This window comes from Euprymna scolopes, chromosome 12 (assembly GCF_053919585.1).
Source record: "Euprymna scolopes isolate OS-2025 chromosome 12, ASM5391958v1, whole genome shotgun sequence".
Lineage (NCBI taxonomy): Eukaryota > Metazoa > Mollusca > Cephalopoda > Sepiida > Sepiolidae > Euprymna > Euprymna scolopes.
The window spans coordinates 87,277,645-87,303,916 of NC_136493.1; the positions used below are offsets into that span (position 1 = coordinate 87,277,645).

The 26,272-nt window shown below is 32.4% G+C and overlaps 1 protein-coding gene across 3 annotated transcripts in view; it reads left to right on the forward strand.

Moving 5' to 3' along the window:
- LOC145291395 (deleted in lung and esophageal cancer protein 1-like) overlaps positions 1-25,987 on the forward strand; it is a 134,295-nt gene extending 108,308 nt beyond the window's left edge. For 2 of the 3 annotated variants that reach the window (XM_080137191.1, XM_080137192.1), the window contains exons 29-37: positions 1,466-1,602; positions 3,528-3,653; positions 4,457-4,548; positions 5,422-5,494; positions 8,153-8,338; positions 12,263-12,433; positions 16,076-16,229; positions 20,595-20,703; positions 25,113-25,987. In XM_080137191.1, coding sequence (XP_079993317.1) covers positions 1,466-1,602; positions 3,528-3,653; positions 4,457-4,548; positions 5,422-5,494; positions 8,153-8,338; positions 12,263-12,433; positions 16,076-16,229; positions 20,595-20,703; positions 25,113-25,236 — 1,172 coding nt within the window. In that variant the 3' untranslated portion in view covers positions 25,237-25,987. The remainder of the gene's footprint in view (positions 1-1,465; positions 1,603-3,527; positions 3,654-4,456; positions 4,549-5,421; positions 5,495-8,152; positions 8,339-12,262; positions 12,434-16,075; positions 16,230-20,594; positions 20,704-25,112) is intronic. The other variant, XM_080137193.1, reaches the window with a different exon arrangement.
- The last annotated feature ends 285 nt before the right edge of the window (positions 25,988-26,272 follow it).

A 26,272-nucleotide genomic window follows, 5' to 3' on the forward strand; every position in this document is an offset into this window, starting at 1 on the left:
GTGGTGACTCCCTCGTAAAAAATAAAAAGTTTTATCATCCTCCATTCTATAATAAAGTGGTGTATTTATTTGTAAATATATATCATCCCATCACAAAATTAATGTGCAAAACTGTCTGATGAAAGAAGAAAAGGAAAACACAAATCTATTTCTATGAAGTTTTCTTTCTTTCTTTTCGGCTTTCTTTTTGGCTACTATTTGGGACCAATTCGATAGCGATACTATATGGAGAGTTGAGCAGTGAGGTGTCTGTTTACACTGCATTTGAACTTCTGTATGTCAGGAAGCAGGGATTCGGGGGAAGATTTCAAAGTCTAAAAATTTGGGAGAAAAAACTAAAAAAAAAATTAGAGTAGAAGGCTTTTCAGCATTTAGGGATCTCTACAGTGTAGGAGTGGAATTTTGCTGCTTGTCAGGTTACGTTATGTTGAAGGGTACAAGTGCTTTGAGTTTGTTGGAGTACATTTCATTATAATACTTGTAAAACAGGCACAAGGACACAACATTTTGGCGATCGGACATGGGTTGGAATTCGGTGGATAGTGCAAAATCTATTAAGTTGGAGACTCGTTTAAGAATGAGAGACTAGTGGCAGATGCACTAGGCCAGATGTGGCAACAATAGTCCATGCCTGGGTGAATGGTGGCTTTGTAGAGATATAGGATACTTTCAGGTGTAAGAAATTTTCTAGCACGGTAAAGAGAGCCCATCTTCTTCGCAGCAACCCTGGCAATGTCCTCAATTTATTTGTTCCTGTTCATCTTGCTTGTAAATGTTAAGCCAAGGAGATTGAACAAATAGCTTTCAGGTAGCATATTTTTAGTCATGGCAATCAGTGGTTTAGAAGGTTTCTTGTAATTGTTAAAGGAAAGAAGCTTAGTCTTAGCAGCATCAAATATCACCATCCATTTACGTCCCCATTCCACTATAGACGAGAGATCTCCCTCTAAGGTTTCAGCCATTGCCTTAGATATGTGTTCATTTGTTTTTCCCTTGTGTCTGTTATAGAGTGTGGTGTCATCAGCAAATATACCCATCTCAGAGACAATTTTATCATTTATGATTATTAGGAATAATAAAAGTCTCAGGATCAATCCTTGTGGCACATGTTGTTTGGACATACAACAATCGACGATAACCTAGATTTGATTTTATCAAGTATTCGTCCAGTAATATAAAATGATTAAGTTTTCATGAGAAGACCTTTCTGCCAGACCCTATCAAAGGCCTTAAATATATCTAGAGCTTGCTTTATGTAGTATGTGGTATATATGTTCAGAGATTGCAGTTAGGAAATCTGCAGTAGAATGAGAAGAAAAGAAAATAGCAAGTTAGATACCCTCCCCCCTCTCTCAAAAGTAACTCAAATTTTAATATTCAGAAATTAGTGAAATCTTTATCATTTTTTTAAATTTGCGTTTGCAATTTTAATATTAATGGGATTATTATTTTTTATTTTTTTTAGAATCATCCTCGCGGGAAAATCATTCCATATCTATAATGGATACAAAAGGAAAAGAAGAAAAGCTCATACGTACATTGCTTCAAATTCATGATGGTAACCAGTCCGACAAACCGTTCACCATCATACCAAAACAAATGGTATGAGATTCTCAGTTTAAATCACAATAAACTCAGAAAGCAAATTTTGTCAGGTGAAAGCTTTCAGATTCCAGGCTGAGATAAGAAAGCAACAAAAAAACAAAATCAGTCTGACACGTACTTTATACTGCACTAGCAGACTGCTCGGCATTGTCTGGACGTAAAATATGTTTAAATATAATATTTTAATTCATGCAGATTTCGTATTTATTATTATAGATGCAATTTTCTGTTGATTATTATATTGTACCCAATATATAGTAATGATTTCAAAGTAAAAAAAAACTATGACTTGAGTCCCATCAGCTAGAATCAAAACTAAAAGATATAGTGCTCCAACTTTATTTGTTACCATTTGAGCTATCATCAGATGGATAAGAAATAGTTAAAAATGAACAGACTTTAACGTATATTTGCACTTATATTTGTACAAGAACATTTAAAGTCAACTTATGCCTTCCAAGTTCCAATTTATTTTCAATTTGGACCTTTTAGCAGTTATTTTTATCAGCTTTTATATATATAAAACAAGGATCCACAAAAAAAAAATATAACAATTTGACCTGCCTCACACTACTCTGCCACCTTGTGTCTCGGAGGAGATACACTTTGAAAAAATGGAAACAGACAGACAGACATAGTGAGTTTTATATATATATATATATATATATATATATATATATATATATATATATATATATATTAAGTTGATACAAAGACAACAACTATTTCACTAAATAAGAATAAGAATAGTTCCAGGATGACTAATAGTATGCAAAGGTAGTATTTGATAGCAAATTTTAATGACAGACCCCCCCCCCCTCTTCACACTCACTTTAGAAATCATCTTAAGCATGGCTGGAGATGGAACACTTACATCAAATCTGTTGCCAAGATAGCCGGAAAAATGGTTGGATCATTTTACTGCTCAAGCAGATATCTCACTGCTGATGCAATCCTCTACCTGTATAAGAGCCGAGTACAATGTTAGAATTCAGTTGTACAAGTTACATGGTTCTGGAGGTTGAAGGTTAAATCCTTCAATTTTTTATGGAATTTCAATTTCTGATTCTTCTAAATCTGCATATATATATAAAACTCGCTATGTCTGTCTGTCAACATTTTTAAAAGTGCATCTCCTCCAAGATGCAAGGTCATAGAGCAACGTGAGGCAGGTCAAATTGTTGCATCTTTGTGGATTGTTGTTTATAAAAGCTGGTAGAAATAGCTGCTAATTAGTCAAAATTGAAAAAAAATTGGAATTTAACAGGTGTAAGTTTACTTTAAATGCTCTTGTGCACATATTTATACATTGAAATCCGTTCATCCATTTGACAATAGGTCAAATGGTAATGACTTAAGCTGGACTCCTAAATGTTTTGGTTTCAATTCTATTTGATGGCACCCAAGTCATATTTTTTTTTTAACTTTTGAAATCATTGTTACATATTGGGTACAATATAATAATCGATAGAGAGGTAGCTCTATAATAATAAATCCAAAATCTGCATAAATCACGATATCATATTTAAGCGTCTTTCATGACCAGACAATGCCGGGTGCCCTGCTAGTTTGATATATACATCTGATACTTCTTTGATAACATTAAGTAGCATGCATAGTTTCAGCTTGATCATATAAATTGTTTTTAAGTTATGAACATTTCCATGGCTTATTTCAGGTATACTTCATATAATATGGAGAAGACCCAGGCTTATGCTTATGTTAGGCCAAATTATGCAGTCTGACTTATGTCTTTCTTAGTAACAGCAGAGGTTTCCCCAAATTACTCCATTATGTCCTAACTTGCTACCACAGCAGCACCAGCTCCTACCTGTGCTCCATTGGTATTATTTATGTAAGAAAACATTCGTTCACATAAATTGATATATCAAATTATAAACTTTTTCTTTTCTGATTTTTAGGTGATTAAAGCAAATTCAAACAGCTGCTTACAAGTTCACTTTACACCTTCACCCGTTGAAGAAGTGACAAACGAGTGCAACTGTATTTCTTTCGGACGTGGCTACTTGCATCTAGCAGGTGCTCAGGTTTGTATTTCAAATGTGAACAATCAACAAGAGTCCAATATTTTTAAGCAGCAGATGATGGATACAACTGAAGCCGTTCTAATAATAAATATGCTTTTCATGTCAATAGATTTATTTGTAACTGAGAAACTGAAGATTTCTGGAGTTGTTGCCCTCGTTCAGATTAGTTTCTTTAGGTGATTGCTGGGATTATATTTTGGTTAAATGATGAACAACATCAAACAGTATGCCTTGTTTAGGCCTCTTGATTTCTTGGGGAACATAGGGCCGCAACGACGCTCCTCAAATGGACCCGGTTCTGATTGGTCCTCTTCAGTTCGGCCTATGTCATTCTGGCAGCCCTGGTTTCAGCCCTCAATGCTTCTTTTTGGCTTCCCAGAGGCTTTCACCTGCTCACATCATGAACTCTACTAGAGAGGACTCTTCCCAGACCAAAAATTTGGTGAATGGTGGAAAGAACGTTTTTGTTCAATTTTCCAACAAACCATAATTGTTAGAATTCAAATGTTTATGAAACTATTATTAATTTATGGTACATGACCAAAAATATATGCATGTATAAAAGAGAATTGAAGACGAGAGTTTGTTTTCATATTTAGTTGTGATTTATTGACTTTGTGTATGAGGAGATGTGCATGTATGTGTAACAGAAACGATAAGAAAGAAGGGTTGAACATTAACAAGATAATTGATATCATTGGTAAGAAAACAATGAATACTGTATTATTTACTAGATAAAAACGCATATAAATATCATAAAGTTTTCATTTAAGAGTTTAATATCACCAATTTACTCATTTCAGAAGAATGACCATTCCTCTCGAATATCACGGCCACAAGGCTATGATATTCCTCCCTTGGATATCCATATGACAGCCCAAATACTTCCTGCTCAGTAAGTATCTTTTCTCTTGTTTAACACTTTTATTTTATAACTCGTTTTTTTTTGGGTTTTTTTTGGTCGCGTAACCATTGAATAAACCAACTTATCTAAGCTAGAAAACCACCCATGTATGGATCATTGTTGCTACATCTGGGCTGGTGCATTTATCACTAGTCTCCCTTTTAGACAGAAATAAGCTAACATATTTTTTAAAAAATCCCAGAATGCTGAAACCAAACCACTAATTTTGTCTGAGTCATTGTGCATGATTAAATACAAAACCTGTGAAAGCTCCTTTGTAAGGCAACGGCCAAGTCAGTTCTGCAAGAGGACAACATTTCTAGAATAAGAAATTGTTGTTTGGGAAGTAGCATACTACATATTGGTCATTTCAGAATCAAATCGGCTAAAATAGTATTTTCTAAAATGATTAACCTCTTTGTATGAATCAGTTGAAATGGAGGACTAAAGTGACCAATGAAGGATATTTATAAGCAGCTAAAGAAATTGGTGAATGCTGTCCTGTAACAGAGCATGTATGGCAACTGTATGCAAATGACCGAGTCATGTGTGAGGTGATGTCACGGCAAGGAGAAAGGAAAAAGATTGATTATAAAATGAATGTGTATGCAGACCAGTGATCACGTCGGAGAAGATAGCGATAGACGTGTTATGCATGGTGACCGAGAGTGACAGGAAAGGACCTGTAAAAAAATGACTGTAAATGAATGTCGGTTGTTTTAAAAAAAAAGTGAGTTGAGTTGAATTTCTTGCGATGGTGGCTACATGTTAACATGTATGTAACACTATACTCCTTCATAACTAAAATTAACTTCTAATTGGTTATAATTTTATTTATAATATTCTTTTGATTTCTTTTGATAGGCTGTTTGTTGATTTTATGGGTGAAGATAAATTATATTTCGAGTGCGGTCTTGGTGAACTGCTGGAGGACAAGGTAAGCAATAAAAGAATGGAGAATATTTTCATCATTTATTTTAGTCAATATATATATATGTATTTAGTATAATTTTTTTATCATACAGTTTTGATTACATATTTGCAGACATGTTTCAGCAGTTCTGGCTGACACTCAATCGTGAGGCCAGGTCCTTAGTATAAAAACGGTTATGAAAATGATTAGCCAAAAGTGTATTCATGAATAAAGATTTATACCAAATAAATATGCAGCTCTATTTATTATAGATTACTGTTATATGAACACATTAACTGCATGAACTCACCAGGATTATATATAAAAAAAAGTCGTATTCTTGTCGGTTTGTTTGCTCACGATTTGGCTTATATATGCAAAAGGTACACTGTTTTACAGACTTTCACATACTTTTATTTCTGCGTGATTTCTATATACTATTTATTAAAAAAAAATAAATATTCAGGAGGTTATCTCATTTGTATATTACATTAAAGACAATCTGTTTTAATAATTAGCTCTAAATTTTTAATAATTAGCTCTAAATTTTTAATAATTAGCTCTAAATTTTTAATAATTAGCTCTAAATTTTTAATAGAAATTCGGGATAGAATTGTTTTAAGTATACTATTTAGAAATATATAAAGTAGATTTATTTACGTTATTTTCAATTTGATTTACATTTAACTTAATTTATTTGTTAATTTATTATCATAACCAGCATCAGCTACATTTAAAAACGAAAGCAACTTTACATTTAACCTGTGAGTTATATCTTTTTAAGCTTTGAGGTTTTATTTTCTTATTTGAATTTCATTGATGAAGATGACTTGTATTTCACTTTTTTTTCTTTATTTTTGGAGATTAGTAAGCCAAGCATTCTTTGTGTATTAAAAGTTAACTTTTTTTAACCTGGCTGTGCATAGATAGGTTTTTTTAATATCTGTATCTATATTTTAGGTGATGTATTAGTTTAATCTTTTATTTATTCTTTATATATACAGTAGAACCCCGGGATATGGCATTAAAAATTAATTTAAAAAAATACAGTACAGCATATAATACACATGTATATAATCAAATAACATTATAAATAACATGGTGAGGCAAATACCGTAACCAAGGGCCAGAAAAACATTGTATTCCACAACGTAACCTGAAAAACCATATCCTAAGGCCACCGTATCTCAGGGTTGTATTGTGTGTGTGTGTGTGTGTGTGTGTGTGTGTGTGTATATATATATATATATATATATATATATATATATATATATATATATATATATATATATATATAATTATTGTTAATTATATGTGAGAGAGGACCCTAAAATCTGAAACCTGATTTTCTACCATTTAGCTAATATATATATATATATATATATATATATATATATATATCCAAATTTGAAGCAAAATGTAGTAGGCAAAACAAAAAAGAAATCCAGGAACACAGATAGGAAATGGTCAGTATCACCCATCTCTAGAAGAGAGGGATTTCTTGTCTGTAATAACCGTGGAAAAAGAAGAAGCAGATAAAACAAAAAAAAACAGAAAGAACAAAAACTCGCTTCTCGCTGACACGTGATTCGTCACAAAGAACAATCCAATCCAATCGCCAGAACCACCTACACACAATCTGCGGGACGCCCCCGACTCCTGTCCAGTGTCTTGCCTTTATAGTGGCCGGGAATTATGTATTTGCATAATTGCGCAAGAGTAAACGCGATTCTTCGATAATTGCATGAGGTAAACACTAATAAAAACCCATGGACGCCATATTAGAACCCTCTCTTCCGCTCGGCCTGAAAAACAACAGACATATCCGAGGTAAGCTCTCTATTTCCCCTCATTTCTGTTATTGCTAATTCTGCTACAATATATATATAATTATTTACTTTAATAATTATTATATACCTACAGACACTAGTTTTTCATCCTTTCGGGAATCATCAGTGCAGGGTGTCAGGATTAGCACCAGTCAGGAGATTCAAACCTGGCAACAAAGCCATTTCTGACATATTAGCAAGGAACAAATCCATATGGCCACCATCAACCGTGAGAAATATCGTTGAAATTTAAACATTTATTTTTAAATGTCTTAATGTCTGTCAGAGTGATGAAATGATTATAATATCATGATCTTCACATGCCAGCTGAAGTGACCGACTTTATTTCAACTGTAAAGTGCTCAACAATAAGAAACAAGTTTCTTAAAGGGGCTGACATAATTATTTACTATAATGATTATTAAATACTTACGGACAGTAGTGTTTCATCCTTTCAGGAATCATCAATATATAGATAGATAGATAATGTATGGCACAATCATGTTTACACACTGGTTCTCACCAGCTCACCAAAGTTAAGCAATGATGAGCCTGGCCACGTAATGGTATACCGGCAACCTGCTGCAAAATGCCTTCCTGAACCTGCACATGTTTGCAGCAGTGAATGGTGACATCTAAAGTGTGTGCAAGACAAAGTTTCGCCTCTTGGTGCATCTGAAATACTTTGTAGCTAGGGCTGGCTTATTCCTAATGAGCAAAATGTATACTTGTACCCAAGTTCTGCTAATGACGATATATATATATATATATATATATATATATATATATATATATATATATAACGCAAACACACATATATATTTATATTCATTTTTCTATTTCTTTATTGCAGCAGCTTTGTGAGAGCAAACTGAGAACGTCTTCATTTAAGCTGATCAACCAAACGCAAGCAGCAATGAGCTTCACACTTTCCTCCAAGCATCCATTTCAACTGATTCCAATTCAACAAAGCATATCATCCATTAAATCCAAACATCAAACGAATTCATTCACGCTTCATCCGCAAAAACATCTCACGGTTTGAAGCACCTTTTTCTTCTTTTAATATTAGTTACTATTTACATGTGCTTACCCAGTGTTGTTTCCCTTACCCCCAAAGAAGTGTTATATTATCTTCAAGACCCTGGGTGGCCCTGACCCTTACATTGCTAGCTGGTCAATCCCCAATTAAATATAATCAATTAATATAAAATCATACCTGGCTCTCTTTGTGTCTCGATGTTCATGGTTCTTCCAGTGACTTTCTGGACCGTGGAAACTCCATTTAAAATCATTCCTTCTTTCTTTTGTTGGCATCTTCCCTTAATTCTATGTCTTATACAGATTTTCCTGGGAAGGATAGAGAGATTCTCATTCTGCGATCAGAGTTGGCTCAAACAAATACAAGTGAGGAATAAACTCTCAGCTTAGACCAGAGGTTCTCAACCAGGGGTAAATTTACCCCTGGGGGTATAAAATTATATAGTCAGAGGCAAATAGTTGAAATACCTGAGAATTTTAAAATAATTCTTTCTTTTCAGATTGTATCACATCTAAGAAACATAATACAAATTGACTTCATAATTTTCTAAAAAGGTTGGGTTTTCTTTATTTTTCTGCGATAAGTGTTAGATGAATACCTTCTGACTCAGAAAACAGCAATTCTTTCCCTTTTGTCAAAAACATCACTTATGGAATGTGAGGACTAAAGGAAAGTGAGAGTTACGAGGCTGCCAAAAGTAAACTCTACGTTCATTTTCTACTCTTGTTAAATTTATTAATTATTGGAATCAATGATTTAAGTTATTAAAATTAATCTAGAGTGTGAATGATATTTTCATTGTTAAAAACATATGTTTTAATTAAATTAAAAAAAAATGTATTCAATAATTAAACACTATTTTTTAAATGTAATTAAACTAATTATTAAAAAATTAATGCAATTTATAATTTTTGATTTTTTAATTAAATTGTGTGAAGTTTGAAAAATATCAGCTATGATAATTAAAATTATAAATGTACATTTTGATAAACAATAATTATTATTTAAACTAAAGTATTAAATAGAAAAATCTAATTTTTGAAAAAGACTGTAATTACTTCCATTTTGATGTGAGTTTTTTTACTTTTATTTTTGTTTGAAGAACTTAACAAAATTGTGCCTTGAAATGTCTTGTTTCAAATGTTTGTTTCTTTTCAAAAATAAATACACTTTGAACATACGTATGTGCCTGTATTTCTACAGTTGTCTTTACTGTATAGGGACATGAGATAAAGTTTTTAGAAAGCCAGCAGTTTAACACAGACAAACAAAATAATGGTGTTGCATTCTAACAATAGCAATATCTAACATGTAAAGTTATCTTGCTGGATTTTCAAAATCAGATCCAAATAGCAATCCATCTGACTTATAAATACTTGATCTGAACTAGTCTGCCTTTTGCTTTTTCTTCCACTATTTTATTGCCACAAATATATTTTATTTTGCTTCAGTTTTTTTCTGAAAATATTTATTCCAATCCAGGCGAGACATTTTTCCATTGTTCACGAAAACAGATTAAAGGGAAGTTATTATGTACACGTTGTGACCTAGTATTTAAATTGGATTATGTGTTTAAATCAAAGTATAATACTTAATTTTAGGCTGACGAGATATATCGTTTTTGTTTTCCATATTTCGTCACCGAGATAAAATAAAACATGATTCCCACAAGATAGGCTAGTGCAGTAGTCGTTTTGTAACCGAGCGAAGGTCTACCAATGTACCCCCACCCCTTTAAAACTTGCAGAGACTTTACCGGCTGGAGATTTCATCAAGTCTATTTTTAGACCAGATTATGAAGCAGAGAGAAAGGGGGGAGACCGGAAGAGTTATTGCTTCCCCTTTCCCTTTTTTTAACTGGACACTAGTGGAAGTCGCTCTTTTCGGCTTGGGTCGCCGACCTGTTAAGAGGTCTCTCTCCTCGTGGGAGGAGGGGGATGACTTCTTCCCCTCATGCGAAAAGGATACTGATACATGAGACGTGAACGACGCGACCTTCTCCAGTCATGCGAGAGAATGCAATGAATTTACTTCCTCACGAAAGAGATAGATATATAACGTGCGAGCAAGAAAAGAAAACACGTGAGATTGCTATATGAACTTTTTCCACACTGAAGGAAATATATTGGACTAACTGCGTCGTTGCCGAGTTGTGAAACACACCAGCAAAAGAAACAAAAAAAAAGGGAAAACAAAAGAAACCTGTAAGAGTTTGATTACCCCCGCCCCAAAAGGACTTTCGCTCATTTCCATATGCGTAGATATACTTCAGATTCCATAACTTTGAATACGTTTCTTTTTCTTTCGTTAAACTCCTTTTTCTTTGTTAAATAAATCTATCTTTGTATCGTTTGGAAAAGTGTTTGTTATTTCGTTATTTTCTCGCATTTTTATTGTGTTTGTCCTTGCATTTCCATCCACTTGCTTTTTGCTTTATTATTTTATTTTTGTTGTGTCACATATGCGATAAAGAGAAAATACTTGGGTTTTTGCTTTCCCGTAAATTCCCTTGTACCCACTCCCCTTTTTGGCCAACGTGTTACAAAGATAAACAGTTTTCATTCTTCTCAGAAATTTCTTATCATACTCCTACGTTTATTTGTGACTTAAATCCCCACCTTTTATCGCATGTGCAACAACGTGCATTGGATTCTCTTCTTTGAAGCTTTCAAATATATATATATATATGTAGATATTTATTTATTTATATATTATATATATGGTAAGTTTTGGAAATATATATGGTGATTAAGCTATGCAAAATCTTCTGCATTTCATCTTTGTGAGTATTTATCAGGCTAATCCGTGGACTTGATTTTACTATGTGTTTTAGTATATACATGTGATATTAAGTTTGCTAGTTAACCAATCAGATCCTTTGTTATTCCTGTTCCCATTTTCAGCAGTCAGTGGTCGGACTTTTGTCAGACAAAGGTTCAGTTGACTTGTGTTTCACCTTTTTTTCTTTATTTTTGGAGAGTAGTAAGCCAAGCATTCTTTCTGTATTAAAAGTTAACTTTTTTTAACCTGGCTGTGCATAGATAGGTTTTTTTAATATCTGTATCTATATTTTAGGTGGTATATTAGTTTAATCTTTTATTTATTTATTCATTATATATACAGTAGAACCCCGGGATATGGCATTAAAAATGGATAACAAAATACTTTACAGTATATAATACACATGTATATAATCAAATAACAATATAAATAACACCGTGAGGTGGGGCAAATATCGTAACCAAGGGCCAGAAAAAAATTGTATTCCACAACATAACCTTTTAAAAAACGTATCCCGGGGTTCTACTGTGTGTGTGTGTATATATATATATATATATATATATATATGTAGTTTTTGTTATTGATTTTTTAAACGATATTAAGGTTAACGTCTCCGCCTCGGTGATCTGGTGTTTTTCTTAGAAAGTCACCCATTTTTTATTTGGACGTATTTTTTATTTTTATTTTTTTTTTAAACGATAATCTAGGACACGCTTCTTTCAAAGCCCTACTCCTTATATATATATATATATATATATATATATATATATACATGTATATAAGAGCTGCCTGCCTATGGAATTATCCTCTGCTGACCTGCTTTCCAGCTGACTACAGCAGGGTCATCGTTAAATTCAATGTAAATAAGTTCTTGTTGAGCTGGCCCCTTAAATAATCGAATTATGCCCAATTTTTACCACTAACGATAACTACGCTGTTGTTCGGGTGGCCACTGTTCACTCATTAACTCTTATCCTCGAGTGACCTTCTGGCCTTGATAAGTGGTAACTCCTTTGTAAAAAAAATAAATAAATGTATCATGCATATGAATCAATCTCCAAAACGTTTTAAAAATTTATCAACTTTCAGTTTATCTTTCTTTTTCATTAAACTATGTTTTTTGGTTGCGTTTTAATGTAGGTGAAAGTCAGTTTTACATTTTGCCCAGATATTGTGAACTGGCGGCAGAGGTTGGAGGTGAATAATGATGCTGGTCGTCAAGATGGTATTAGCTTAAAGACTGTAGGTAGTGCAGTGTGGGTGAATTTCCTCAGTTCGGTAACGATACAGTTTAACAACGAAAGTACTCAGGTGAGTATGTTTCCATTTTTTTTTTTTTTTTCATATATTTGATATGAATCATTAATTTCGTATGAATTGGATGATTTTTGTTCACATTTGTTTCCCTAATATCTTTCTAGTTAGAATTCTTTCTAGAAAGGTATTAGATACTTACAGAAGGGGCCATGTGATGGTTGACAACACCTTTAAAGGTGAAAGTGTTTCTAAAGAATGAACTGACTTCGAACTTGGCATTGCAGGTTGTTAGCCTGTGTCGTTAATCACTCAGCCATCGTCACCTTCCTGCTAGTGTGTCTGTGGGAGAAGGAGATCATCATGACTAGACTACTTCCACTCAACTTTTATGCACAGCTAGAACAATACTCGTCCCAGCGCGGGTAAAATTAATTTCCTGGACAGACGATTTTGCACCAATTTTGTATCCTTTGTACGAAAATTAAAATCAAGATATAATGATAATAAACCTTATGTCTAGGATCCTTGTTCCAATTTTGATCAAAATTCATTACATGATTTTGATTCTAAAAAAATTTAAGGCCTAATCATAAGGAGTTATTATAACTGTACAAACTGATTAAATCTTTTTAATAGAAGAAATTGAAATTCAGTCCTCCTTAATTAGAGTCCAATAACTATGCATCAAATTTAATGCAAATCTTAAATAGTTCAATGTTCAAATGAAGATTGTATCTTCGCTCATGCATGTAATATTGTTGTCATATATTGTTGTCATATATGGTTGTCATATATTGTTGTCATATATTGTTGTCATATATGGTTGTCATATATTGTTGTCATATATTGTGTCATATATGGTTGTCATATATTGTTGTCATATATGGTTGTCATATATTGTTGTCATATATTGTTGTCATATATGGTTGTCATATATGGTTGTCAGATATGGTTGTCATATATTGTTGTCATATATGGTTGTCATATATTGTTGTCATATATTGTGTCATATATGGTTGTCATATATTGTTGTCATATATTGTTGTCATATATTGTTGTCATATATGGTTGTCATATATTGTTGTCATATATGGTTGTCATATATTGTTGTCATATATGGTTGTCATATATGGTTGTCATATATTGTGTCATATATGGGCTGGTGCATCTGACACTAGTCTCTCTCTCCTAGATAGGGTTTAAAAAACAGTTGCCAACATAATAGATCCTGCACTGTTAGCCAGACTCCAACCTCTGTTTTATCGCTGAAATGTGGCATCCATGTGCCCGTTTTACGAAATGCTTTACTGGTAAGTACTCAGACAAACAAAACACTAGTATCCCCTCAACATAAATATGCCCGACAAGCCAAACAAGCAGCAAAATCCCACCCCTACACTGTAGAGATTCGTAGACACCAGAAAGCTTTCTACATGATTAGCTAGTTCCCTCAAACTACTAGACTTTGGAATTGCCTTCCAGGCCCCTGCTTTCCTGACTGTACTGACATGCAGAAGTTCAAGTGTAATGTGAGCAGGCATCTTACTGCCCAACTCTCTACATAATATTCCTGCAAATCTAGTCCCAAATAGTAGCCATTTATAACTTAATGGCACAGTACTTTGTTTGGGGTGACAAAACAGTAAAAAAAAAAAATGCTTTCCAAAATACCTTAAAAATACTTGAAGCAACTGAAATTTATAGAATATTTATGAATTCATGTCTAATATCTATTGTTGAAATGGCGCATGAATCAGAGATGTCTGAATTTTCAAGAAGAGTTTCTATCCTTTTCACACCATTTGCATTAAACTAAAACTAAATATAGTCCACATTATCACTCTTTATGCATAGTAGCTGTGTTTCAAAATCGTAATTAATAAGTAAATCCTGTTCACACAAATATATAAATATACAGAGAAATAAAAAAGAAGAAACCGAGTTATGTGTTCATCAATGTTTTGTCTTTATTTCGAGACTTCCTCTGGAATCGAAATAAAGACAAAACGTTGATGAACACATAACTCGGTTTGTTCCTTTTTATTTCTCTATTTTGTCGGAATACTATTTCCATTATTCTCATAATATATATATATATATATATATATATATATATATATATAACTTTGTATAGAAATAAAAACGAGAAAACTTGTAATGAAATAAGAAAACTTGTAGTTAAAATGTACCATTTTCATAACAAAACATTTAAACTAACAAATGATGTTAAACGATGGAATGCACTTGTGTCAGGTAATCGAGCAACAATTTGATTAAGTAAAATCTTTGCACATATGTGTGCCGAGTCTTCATCCTTTGTTCATCACTTCCCATGTATATGTGGCCGTTGATTTATCTTATTGGATCATCCAGTGGCTTTGATATTCTGTTACTCAAGACAAATAAAAATTATGCACAGAAACACAAGGAGACTTGTTGATTTAAAAGTTTTATTTGGGGAGAAGATTCTTTCAAAAAAAAGGGGGAGAGACAGAAAAATTACACCATCATAAAATATAAGCTAAATTTAATTTCTTCCTACTAAAATTTTCTACTCAATTAAAATTGATCGATGAACAGTTAGTCTCAAGAGATTCACTTTAATCCCTACATTGCTGGGCACGTCTGCTCTCTTGGCTTCCCAGGCACAAAACTGGTCAAAAACTCTCTTTCAAACTCAAACACGTGATCATTCTTATGTAATCAACACCTGTTTCTAGCTGTTTTGTTTAGGAATCTGAACCTTGATTCTATCACCACACTTGCTGGGTGCACTAGGTCTGACATGCATTTAGTGGAATGCTCCCAAAACTCATACTAGCTGACATAATCCCTACCTATCAGCATAGGGCCCCAATATATAACAGAAATGTATTTTAATAATCCTTTTCATTCTTTTCGTCTTCTCTGATGTGTGCATATATTGTTGAATCATTAATCTGCAGAAATGGTGGCCAAATTCTGCCTAAAAATTGATAGACATGTTTACTTATACTGAATTCAATTCTGGGATTACTTCTAAGATATAAAATCATGTCGGCTGTATTTTAAAAGTTGGACCTAAATAGTATTTAAGCTGATAAATGAAACTGTTATTCTGATGCCAATTTTCATTCGTGGTTCTTCTATCTTGTTATTGCCAATAAAATAGCATACTTTGCTAGAATTTATTTTAAAAAGTATTTAATCTTTATCAACAGTTTGCTAATCTGGAGAAATTTTTAACTAAACAACTAAAAAGAAAATTTAGTTAAGGGGAATAACTTTTTTTTTGTAAGAGTTATCGTTTTTTTTTTTTTGCTTTTTTAATTTACATGTACGATCATCATCACCATCAGCACTACTACCACCACCATCTTATTTAGTTTAACAATTGTTTCGCATGCTAGCATGTGTTAGGTTAGTTTGGAAGTCAACTTATCCAAAGACGAGTCAGTTTGAAAGTTAATCTCTTAAAGCATGGTAAATGTAAAACAGACATTAAGCTGATGATCATGATCATGGTGACCAAGGAAAAATTTAAGCGAATTAAATAAATTTAGATGATTGAAACTATAAATGTAAAGAGTCTATAGATTTGAAAAAAACTTTCTTTTTTTTTTTCAAATCTCAATTGAAGATGAACTTTCACGCTCAATGCAATTGGTAAAAATTTTAAAAGAGATTCAAATGCTTTTCTGAATTTTGTTTTCACAGACAATTGATGTGGAAGCAGACATTGCCCTGCCAGATTTTGAAATATCCACGGCTGAATTGGATTTTGGAATCTGCTGGATTGGACATGAAATATTGGAAACATTCACTTTAACGAATATATCGCAGACAAAAAGTTTTTTCTTCATCAATGTTGGTAAGAAGAACTCATAAGAATTTAAATAATAAATCACAATCAGCGAGTTTCTTCATCAATGTTGGTAAAATTTACTTGTAAAAAGGATTGGTAAAATGAATGATTGGTAAAAATGAATTGTAAAAATGATTGATAGTTAAAAATAATTGGTAAAAATGAATGGTAAAAATGATTGATTGTTAAAAATGATTGATTATTAAAAATAATTTGTAAAAATTAATAATAAAAATGATTGATTGGTAAAAATGATTTATGCATAAAAATGGAAGAAATTATTTTCATGACTATATCGCAGTTAAAAAGTTTCAAATACATCAATTTATGGTAAAGATGGGAATAATTTACAAAAATTAATCACTGCAAAAGCAAAAGAATAAGAGTTAATGAGTTTCTTCATCAATGTTGATAAATGATTGATAAAAATGGGAAGAATTTGCATCCTCTACATTATAATAAAGATCAAGGTGTATCTATTTGTACATTTATATATGCACTTATATCCCATCATGCAAATATTAGCAAGTAAAACATGCGCCTCTTTTTAGCCCTCAGACAAACCATTTCAAGCCAAAAATAAATGGCAAATCAGACAACTTACCTCACTGCTTGAAATGAATTTTGAAAGAAATTTATGATAAAAAGTCAACAGGCTTTCTGTAGACCATCAGAAAAAAAAATTATATATGAAAAATTAAATGATTTTATGTGAATATTTTAGTAATATATTGAGATTAAAAGTGAATGCAAGCATTAACAAAGCATAATTTTCTTTTCATTTTATTTTTGATATAAAACATGTGTACATAAATGGTTAGTGTTTTGCGCAGAATATCAGAGACTATAACGAAGGCCGGAGAGTCCTACAACTGAAAAGTTATGAAAATTACAAGAACCATAAGGAGAGAAATTGTTGAAAACATTATGCAAGACAACAACAAAATCTATGCCCTTGGATATTGCACTACTTTTCAGTTTTTCAAATTTTTAAATAAAGGAAAAAGTGTACAGATTGGCCAAAAGTTAATTCATTTGCTCATAGGAGAGTTTGGAGGGCAGATTGTTCGGCCCATAGGAGACAGCCGGTGTAAGAAAGAGAGAAGACAGAGTAGCATTGTTAAATTAATTTATAAAGAAAATGTTTCATATGTTTCAGTAATTTTTTTTATGGAAAAACTACCAGGGGCTACCCGGTGTTGCCTGATGCAATAAAATAAATAAATAGAAGAGGTTAAAAAATGTGTGTATCTCCTGTTCCCCATTTTCTCCATCCTTTTCCACAACCTCTCTTTTACCTCCGCCCAGCCCAATCCTCTCTCTTATTTTAATGTATTGAAAATAATGATAATGTAGGTCATTTACTTCTCCTTTATCCAATAAATACTAAATGACTTAAAATGACGAAACGTTGCCCAGTTGACGCTCAAATATTGAATAATTTTTGTTTTAATTTTAGATACAGGGTGTAGCATAAGTCCTGTTACAAAATTTTTGAACTATTCTTTATGATAATATTAAAATAAATTTACTATTTTATTGTCATTATATGATAATGTGATATATTATTTCTTATTTTTCAGAAACATAAGATACTAATTTTTAACAAAGTCTGTTGAATTGAAGGGAAAATTCATTATAGAGCATTATAAGAACCGGCATCCACCAGAAATATTCAAGTTAGAGAAAAACCTCAAAATCAACAGAATGTTCATAAAAAGACAATTGCTCATTACCTGGAAACTTTGTTGATCAAAGATAGACCATGATCAAGCCAACTCCGCCCCTCCAGAACACCTAAATTCATAAAAAATGTTTTGGAAAAAATCAGGCAAAATCCAAGAATGAGACAAATGGCAAAGGAAGCACAAACATCACCAATGAATCTCCAAAAGCGACTGCTTTTCTCTGCATCCACAATTGCAAAGCGACTCATTAGAAGTTGACTCTTGTTTATCAGAGAGGGCATGCTCAGTAACACCATTTTCATAGATGAAAAATTATTCTTACTTTAAGAGTCCCCCAATCATCAAAATGATAGAGCCTTGCAAGAAATTGTGAGACACTACCTGATAATGCAGGAAAGATTTATCAGAACACAAAAACTAACATCAGCGATGATCTGGGCAGATATTTCTGAGAGAGGGAATCTCCACTTGTTTTTCCCCCAAAAGAATGTTACATTGAGGACATTCTTGAAGATGTAGTGATCCCGTAGTGTAATTCTATGTACGGTTATGAAGTTTGAACTCTCCAACCAGATGGTGCGACAAGCCACACTGCTCAGATAACACAGCAGTGATGTAGAAACAACTGTCCGTCCTGGATCAGCAAAGAAGAATGGACTACCTCTTCATCTGGTCTTAACGCTCTTGATTATTCTTTGTGGTCAATCCTGGAGAGTAAAGCCTGCTTTATTCCGTGTCAAAATATTGAAGCTTTTAAGATAAAATTGGACAAATGCTGGGAAGAAATACCCTTAGATGTTGTGCGTGTTGCTATGGATGATTTCCCCAAAAGACTTCCCAGTGTATTGAAGACTCGAGGGGAACATTTGGAATAATATTCATGCCATATTGATCCTTCATTATTTGCTAATCATTTTTTTATAATTGGCTTTTGTAATGAATTATTTTGTTGAGATAAATCTAAGTTTTATTTTGTAACAGTATTTATGCCACACTCTGTATTATTCATCCAGAGCAATGCTGATCAAGAATATACCAAATTTGTGGATGTTTGTTTTGTAGTTTTTGGCTGGCACACACACACACACACACACACACACACACACACACACACACAACTGCCCTTTATATAATAGATGCAGTTTTAAAGATTATAGGTCTAATCTCTTACAATGCATAGGAAGGTGCTGATGCTTGCATCAAATGGAATCTTTATATTAAATACACACTTTTCTATAGACCTAAAAAGTGTGAAACATGTCGTTTCTCTCCCCTCCTCTCTGTTATTTGACAGTTCTCTTACTTTCTATTCAGACTTAATATGCCCGCTTTCTTTTGTGTCTTTATTTCTCCTTTTCAAACTGAAAATTAAATTTTCATTGTTAATGATTGCTAGTTCTAAGCAAAAACATAAATTTACATGAGTTTTGTAAATCCATAATGTTAAAAATTAATTCCGTCTTCTATATAAAACTAGTTGGCAGCCTGGCATTGCCTGGTCATACAATACGCTTAAACATAATATTTTAATTTATGCAGATTGATTATCATATATTATGGGAATAATTTGCAAAAAAAATATATAATTATAAAAAATAATGATGATATGTCGTTTATCACATTCCATCTGTGTTTGTTTACAATATCACATCAGCTGAGTTTAGGGCTTGACAATGAATGCCCTGGAAAAGTCACTTCTGATTAATGTTTAGTTTTAAAATATGCAAACAAAGAAATGATTTCCAGCGATTTTAAATGGTACTTTTATTATAAATTGAACTCACCAATTAGAAAAAAAATCAAAATAAAATGGTGAGGTACACCCACGCTTGAACACTGAATCATTTGATCTGTGGTCGAATACACTACCACTAAGCTATATCTCCAGATTATAATAAATCTGTTTGCTTTTTTAAGAAGAAATTATTTGCTAAGATTGTATTATCTCCCTTGGCCAATGTAATGTAAAATATTTCCCTGTAAAAATTATTCTTTTTTATTTATAAAAGAGAAAAGCTATTTTTAAGATCGGATTTTATCGATTTTCAATGCTTATCAGACGATTTTCTGTACAAAAAATATCTAAGAACATTACCAGACATATAAATTAGTTTTGTGTGAAATTTGCAAAAGATAGGCTCAGCCGTTTTGGAGCCTATGAGGAAGGACCTCACACACACACACACACACACACACACAGCGACTTTTATATAATAATAGAGATAAACTTAGTCAAAAAAAAGACGTGTCCAATTGTTTTTGCATAACAAATATTGAAATATGTCATTATTCAATTGTTATTATTTATGGCCAGATTCACATACAAAACTATTCAAAAACCTGGGAGCTTTGGGGAAGTATGGATCACTCTTTAGTTTACATTACTGAGATAGGATTACTTTTCGAATTCCTTTTAATGGATTAAATAGAATCTAAACTGGATATGACATGAAACGCCACCTGAAAATACAGATATTTCTTTCACCCTACTATATGTACATCAATTTATATCATTTAGAACTAGTTAAAGCATATTTAAAGATATTAAGTAGTTGAAACATAAAATTCTTTTAGCAAAATAACTGAATTTTGTATTAAATTGCCTTCAACTGGTTTGATCAATTTTCTGTTTTTGTTGTGTTTAGCATTCAAAAGTTGAAACTTACTTTCCGTTTTATTTCAGATGTTTTGTGTGGCTGCTGTGACGCAAGTGTTTTCCGAGTGGAACCCGACTCGGGTTATTTGGACGCACATGATTTCTGGAGGAAAATCAATGTCAATTTCAAAGCAAAGTGAGTCATGACAAGCAAAGATCAAAAGAATTCGATTTGCATCTCTCGATTCGATTCTTTTTAACAAAATTCTGAAATAACGCAAAACATTTTTAGCATATTTATAAATAGTCAATCATTGATAGTTCGATTTGTGGGATTTTAGCTCTTATAATTGAAGGATTTCATGATAAAAATAAATTGTGCTAAACACACAATATGAGGTTGGTGTGAAAAATAACAGGATCGGGTGTGATATGTGTACTATGGGTGAAAGAGAGATAAGTGGTTATCATGAAACATCATATGTTGGAAGTATGTGATTATCTTTTCTTTTGCTTTGTTTTATTTACTCTTATTTATTTAACATCATTGACTTATGAAAAATAAGCAACAAATGACAAGCACTCAGCCAAAAAAAAAAAAGAACATCACTTCATTGGAACAACCTTCCTACTCACCTGATCTTGCTATGTGTGATTTTTTTCTTTCAATCAAACTGAATGGAATTAGTGCATCAAAAATAATATATGAGTGAGTATTCTTTGTAGAACTTTGCACATATATATACTGTACTTTGGGGTAATTGCACAAATCTGGGGGTAATTGTGCCAACTAAAAAAAAGTGCTCAAAAGAGCACTTAAAAGTTGGTGTAATTATCCCAAAGTACAGTATATATATATAATAAATGACAAAAAGTTATATTCCAAAATTCATGATGTTGACCATCTTATAATTTATTCCTTTAATTCAGTTGACTTATACAATTCTTGACAGTATCTGTTTCATAGTTCAGAATCAATCACTTAATCAATCAGTGAATCTATTATGCCCTTAACTCATCAGAAGAAATAACAACAATCAATTCGTCAAAAGGAATTGAAATATGATTTGACATGGTAAAAATCTGAAAATTGAAAGAGAAGCTGCAGATACCTTTATATTTTTCCATTACGCCATATTGAATTTTTATCAAACAAAGTCATTAAACCCAACTATTCGTACTAATAATTTTAATTAATTTATGAATCTTCTACCAAAATGTTCTATTTAATAATTAGTAAATTTATTAATTCTAATTTGTGTATACATACTTATGAAAATAATATCAACAAATTATAAACTATTATACATGTTTGTATATACAAAACTAAACTAAGCTAAAAAAAAACTAACAAAAAAAAAAACGATTGATCATTTCAGTCGCTTATCATAACTAATCAATTGATCCGAATTAAAAACCATACATAGTCCAAATCTATTAGCTATTACAATCAAACTTATCAATCCTTACAATTATAATTTTTAAAATCATACAATTCAAAAACTATACTTATGTTTTGTTAAGTTTAAAAATAATCTGAAAACTCCTTTATATTGTAATCGTCAATAATTAAATTTACTTAATAAAGTGAGGCAGAGTTACCTCCCTTGGAACAAATCTAACAAAATATTAATTTTATTTATATATTTCTACAGAAATTATATATATATATATATATATATATATATATATGGTGGGATGATAAAAGTGTCACCCTAAAGAAAACAACACTACAGTTTTATTTTGAAACTGATTTAAAAAATCAATTCAGGTAACTTGATTATGTAGTATAGCTGATATATATTCAATGTAGCTGTCTTCAGTCTCAATCATTGTCTCGATACAAGTCCCAAACTGGGAGCATGCCTTTTCTACAAGTGCCGGTGAGAGCTCGGTGAATACTCGGGGGATAGCAGCGATCAGGCTGGCTTTGATGTTGTGGGAGGTCATGTTGGTGATGTTCTCGATATATCAGCAAACGAAGTAGTCCAGCAGGTTCAGGTCGGAGGAGGAGGGGAGAGCCAGTGAGAGAAGGATACAAAGTCATAGCGTTCCTGAAGCCAAGCCTGGGTCTCTTTGGACTTGTGGGCTGGTGCTGAGTCCTGCTGCCACACCCAGGGTCTACCAGCGGCCATCTGATTGCACCAGGGTATCACCACATTCTTCAACACATTCAGATACACTTGGGTGTTGACTTCAAAGCTGACTTCAAAGATATGAGGCAGCATGATGTGGCCCTCACTTGAAACCATACCAAAGACCATAACCATGGGCGGAAACTTTGTTTTCATCACTCTGAGCACGTCCCTGTTATTTGTGGCAATCCAGTGATGCATTTTGAGGGTGCTGGCAATGATCCTGTTGGATCAGTAGAGAGCATGAGTTATACAGCGGCACATCTCCAATCTCGCTTGTTGAACATTGTGTCACTTTCAAACATGATAGAAGGCTCCTATCGCTCTTGGGATTTGTACTCAGCTCAATTGATGACGTATGTATCTATATGAATAATTAATTCTCATCTCAAAAATTCAAAAATATAAAACATAAAGGATCAATTATGTCTCTCGGATCAGCTTAGATATTTCGATGAAACTGACATAAGAGTATGACAGCCAGGCACTGAATGATAAAAGAGAAAACTAATTAAGATTACATACAAATCTTCAACATAATTTTTGCTCAGGATTGTGGTCACAACAAAACATGATGTATAGCAGTTTAAACAATTTGCACACTTTTCACTCAAATAAGCACTACTTGAAACAACTTGTGGGAGAAACACATACACAGAACTATTCAGACCCAAACATCAGCAAAGGCTAAACACATTTCAACCAAAATATTTCTCGGCTCACTTTACCATCGTAACCATTCTGATGTTTGATAAATAAAGTATATATAATTTATTTGTATCAATCATGGCATTTATTTATTTAATTTGCATTAATTACTCTACATAACCAATCAGATTCACTTCCGATATATGGAGGTCATATTTGACCCTAAAACCAAACCCTATCAATCATACCTTTTAACCATATGCATTTAGAAAATTATATTTCAACAAGAAATATGAGGGTACTTTTTTTAAATATCATTATAAAATAAATATTAAAATTTGAAATTTAAGAAAGACAAAAAAGATAGTTACTTTTGTTTTTCTTTAAAAAAAAAACATTTATTTACCTTTAAAAATAAAGAAACATTTATTTACCTTTAAAGATTTCAAGTGTTTGAAAACTTTTTCAAGCGATTTTTTTTTTGTTAATTTCTTTTCCTCTTGGAGATATAAAACTTTCTTTAGGTCATAATAAATTGGGATGTTAAAATGGGCAGTTTTTAAGTCTTTTCAAGTACAAGTTCAAATACCTTGGAGCAATAGTTTCATATGAGGGGTCCAAGCCTGAAGTATCAGCCAGAATTGCAATGACAGCTGTAACACTGGCTAAGTTGAACATCATTTGGAAGGTCAAGGTGATCAAGCTCAGCTCAAAGATAAGATTCATGCGTTCCCTTGTCCACTCAGCTTTCCTGCACGCTTGTTAAACATGGACCTTTACAGCAGAATTAGAGAAGAGGATTCAGGTCTCAGAAATGAGATGCTTCAGAAGACTGCTTGGCATCTCTTACAAAGACCACACAACCAATGGGAAAGTCAAAAACAGAATAAGACAAGCCATTGGTCCTTATGAAGATCTTCTCACCACAATGAGGAGGTGCAAACTAAAATGGTTTGGCCATGTAACAAGAGGAGAGGGGCTTGCTAAGATAGTGCTCCAGGGAAGAGTCAGAGGAAAGAGAGGAAGATAAAAGGACAGACATCACAGAATGAATAGAATTGAATCTGAGCAAGGCGGTCAAACATGCAGAGGACAGGGAAGGATGGAGAGGACTAGTTGAAAGGTCATCTGTAGCACCCACTATAGGGAAGGTGAAGGATGGCACTTTTTTTTTTAAATATTGTTATGCGATGATTATTCAAACTTGAAATTTAAGAACGCCAAAAATGATATATGCTATTTTTCTTTAAAAGAAATGGCATATGCTTACATTTGAAGACACTTACAAACTGTCCATTTTGAAATTTCACAGATTGCTACCCAGAAAGATTATTATTATATCTCCAAAATGAAAATAAAAATGATTAACAAAAGGAAATCGTTTAGAAAAGATTTGAAACAAAGTCGAAATCTTGCTTCATGTCTTTAAAAGTAAGCAAATGTTTCTTTAAAAATAAAAAAGCACATATAGTTTTTGTCTTTTTTAAATTAAAAATCTGAATATTCATTGCAACACTTTATAAACATATTGATTAGTATTTTACCAATATTTCAGATTTAAGCAATTAAAAAATGGACTCCTCTCTTTCCATGTTTCCTTGACTGTACTAACATACAAAAGTTTAAATGTAATGTGAACAAACATCTCGCTGCTCAATTGCCTGCATAGTTCCCTGTAGACATGATCTCAAATAGTAGCAAAGTGGCAATATGCCTTGTTTGAAATGCAAAACCAAAAAGGAATTGTGAAGCCACAAAATGATTTTGTGAGATGATCTTCATGCAATTGATCATTTTTTTTTTTGTTTCTCTTTTCTTTTAGAAAGTTTGGTCGACACCAGGCAGAATTGAGTATAAACGGAATCATGGGAGAGAAGAAGCTGACCATTTTCATGAAAGGTTATGGTTCCCACGATGAACGTCACTGCTCCATTCATGAAGGCTAGAAGACAATGTTTTCATAAATAAATTCTCACACATTTTCTTCTGTTGTTTGAAAGCTGACTCCACAAACAAGCATTTATAAAAATTTTACTTCATTAGTGACAGACGCCCCCAATGAACCAATAACTTTTACCCATTTCTCCTCTGCACGAATCTAGTCTAGCAATACTACACCAGCAGCAGTGAAAATGGTGATAGCGGAATCAAATTTCGATTTAAATGAATGTTTTGCATTATTAAAACTATTATTCTCTCATCTTGATTATTATTTTCATAAAACATTTCGACTGATATCTTATCAGTCGAAACATGAAAATAAAACCAAGATGAGAATAATAGTTTCAATAATACAAATCATCAATCCTCATTTCAAAAATTCTAAAGTCTAAATAAGTTTGATTAAGAGAAGTGTTTGTAAATTCATTATCAAAGCAGAAATTCATGCTGAGTAGTCAGCAGCAGAAGAAGGAACCAGGAGGAAAACAATAGAAAAAAAAAATGAGTGAAAAAGACATATTAGCTATTGTGAGTATATGCCATGCTTGATTTAGTATCTTTAGACTGGTCTAGTGTTTCAGAAGAGCTGGAAAAACATAAAATGATAAGTAATTGTAAACTTCCAAAGTAAAAAAAACGATCTTCAAAAATAAATGTTCGCAGGGAAATTTCTGTAATTAAAATTTTTTAATGATTTTTTTCCACCACATTACAATCATTTTGGATACAAATAAAAACGATTCTTTTAGAATTTAATTTCACTTATTTCTTTATTTTATTCATGTTTTATCACATAGAATTGGGTGGACACAGCATTGCAGTCTGTTCCAAACTTTCAAATGATAAATTTACTCAAATCAGATTCAGACAACATTTTCCAACAAAATTTATGCCAATTCCATTGAGAAGTTTATATATTGAAAACTTATTTATACGGAAATTGTTTCTTTTGACTTCTGATTTCTGTTTAACAGGTTTTGCTGATGTATAACCAAGAAGAGTCTCTTTTGAGTTATACATACATAATTTTAGTTTTATTTA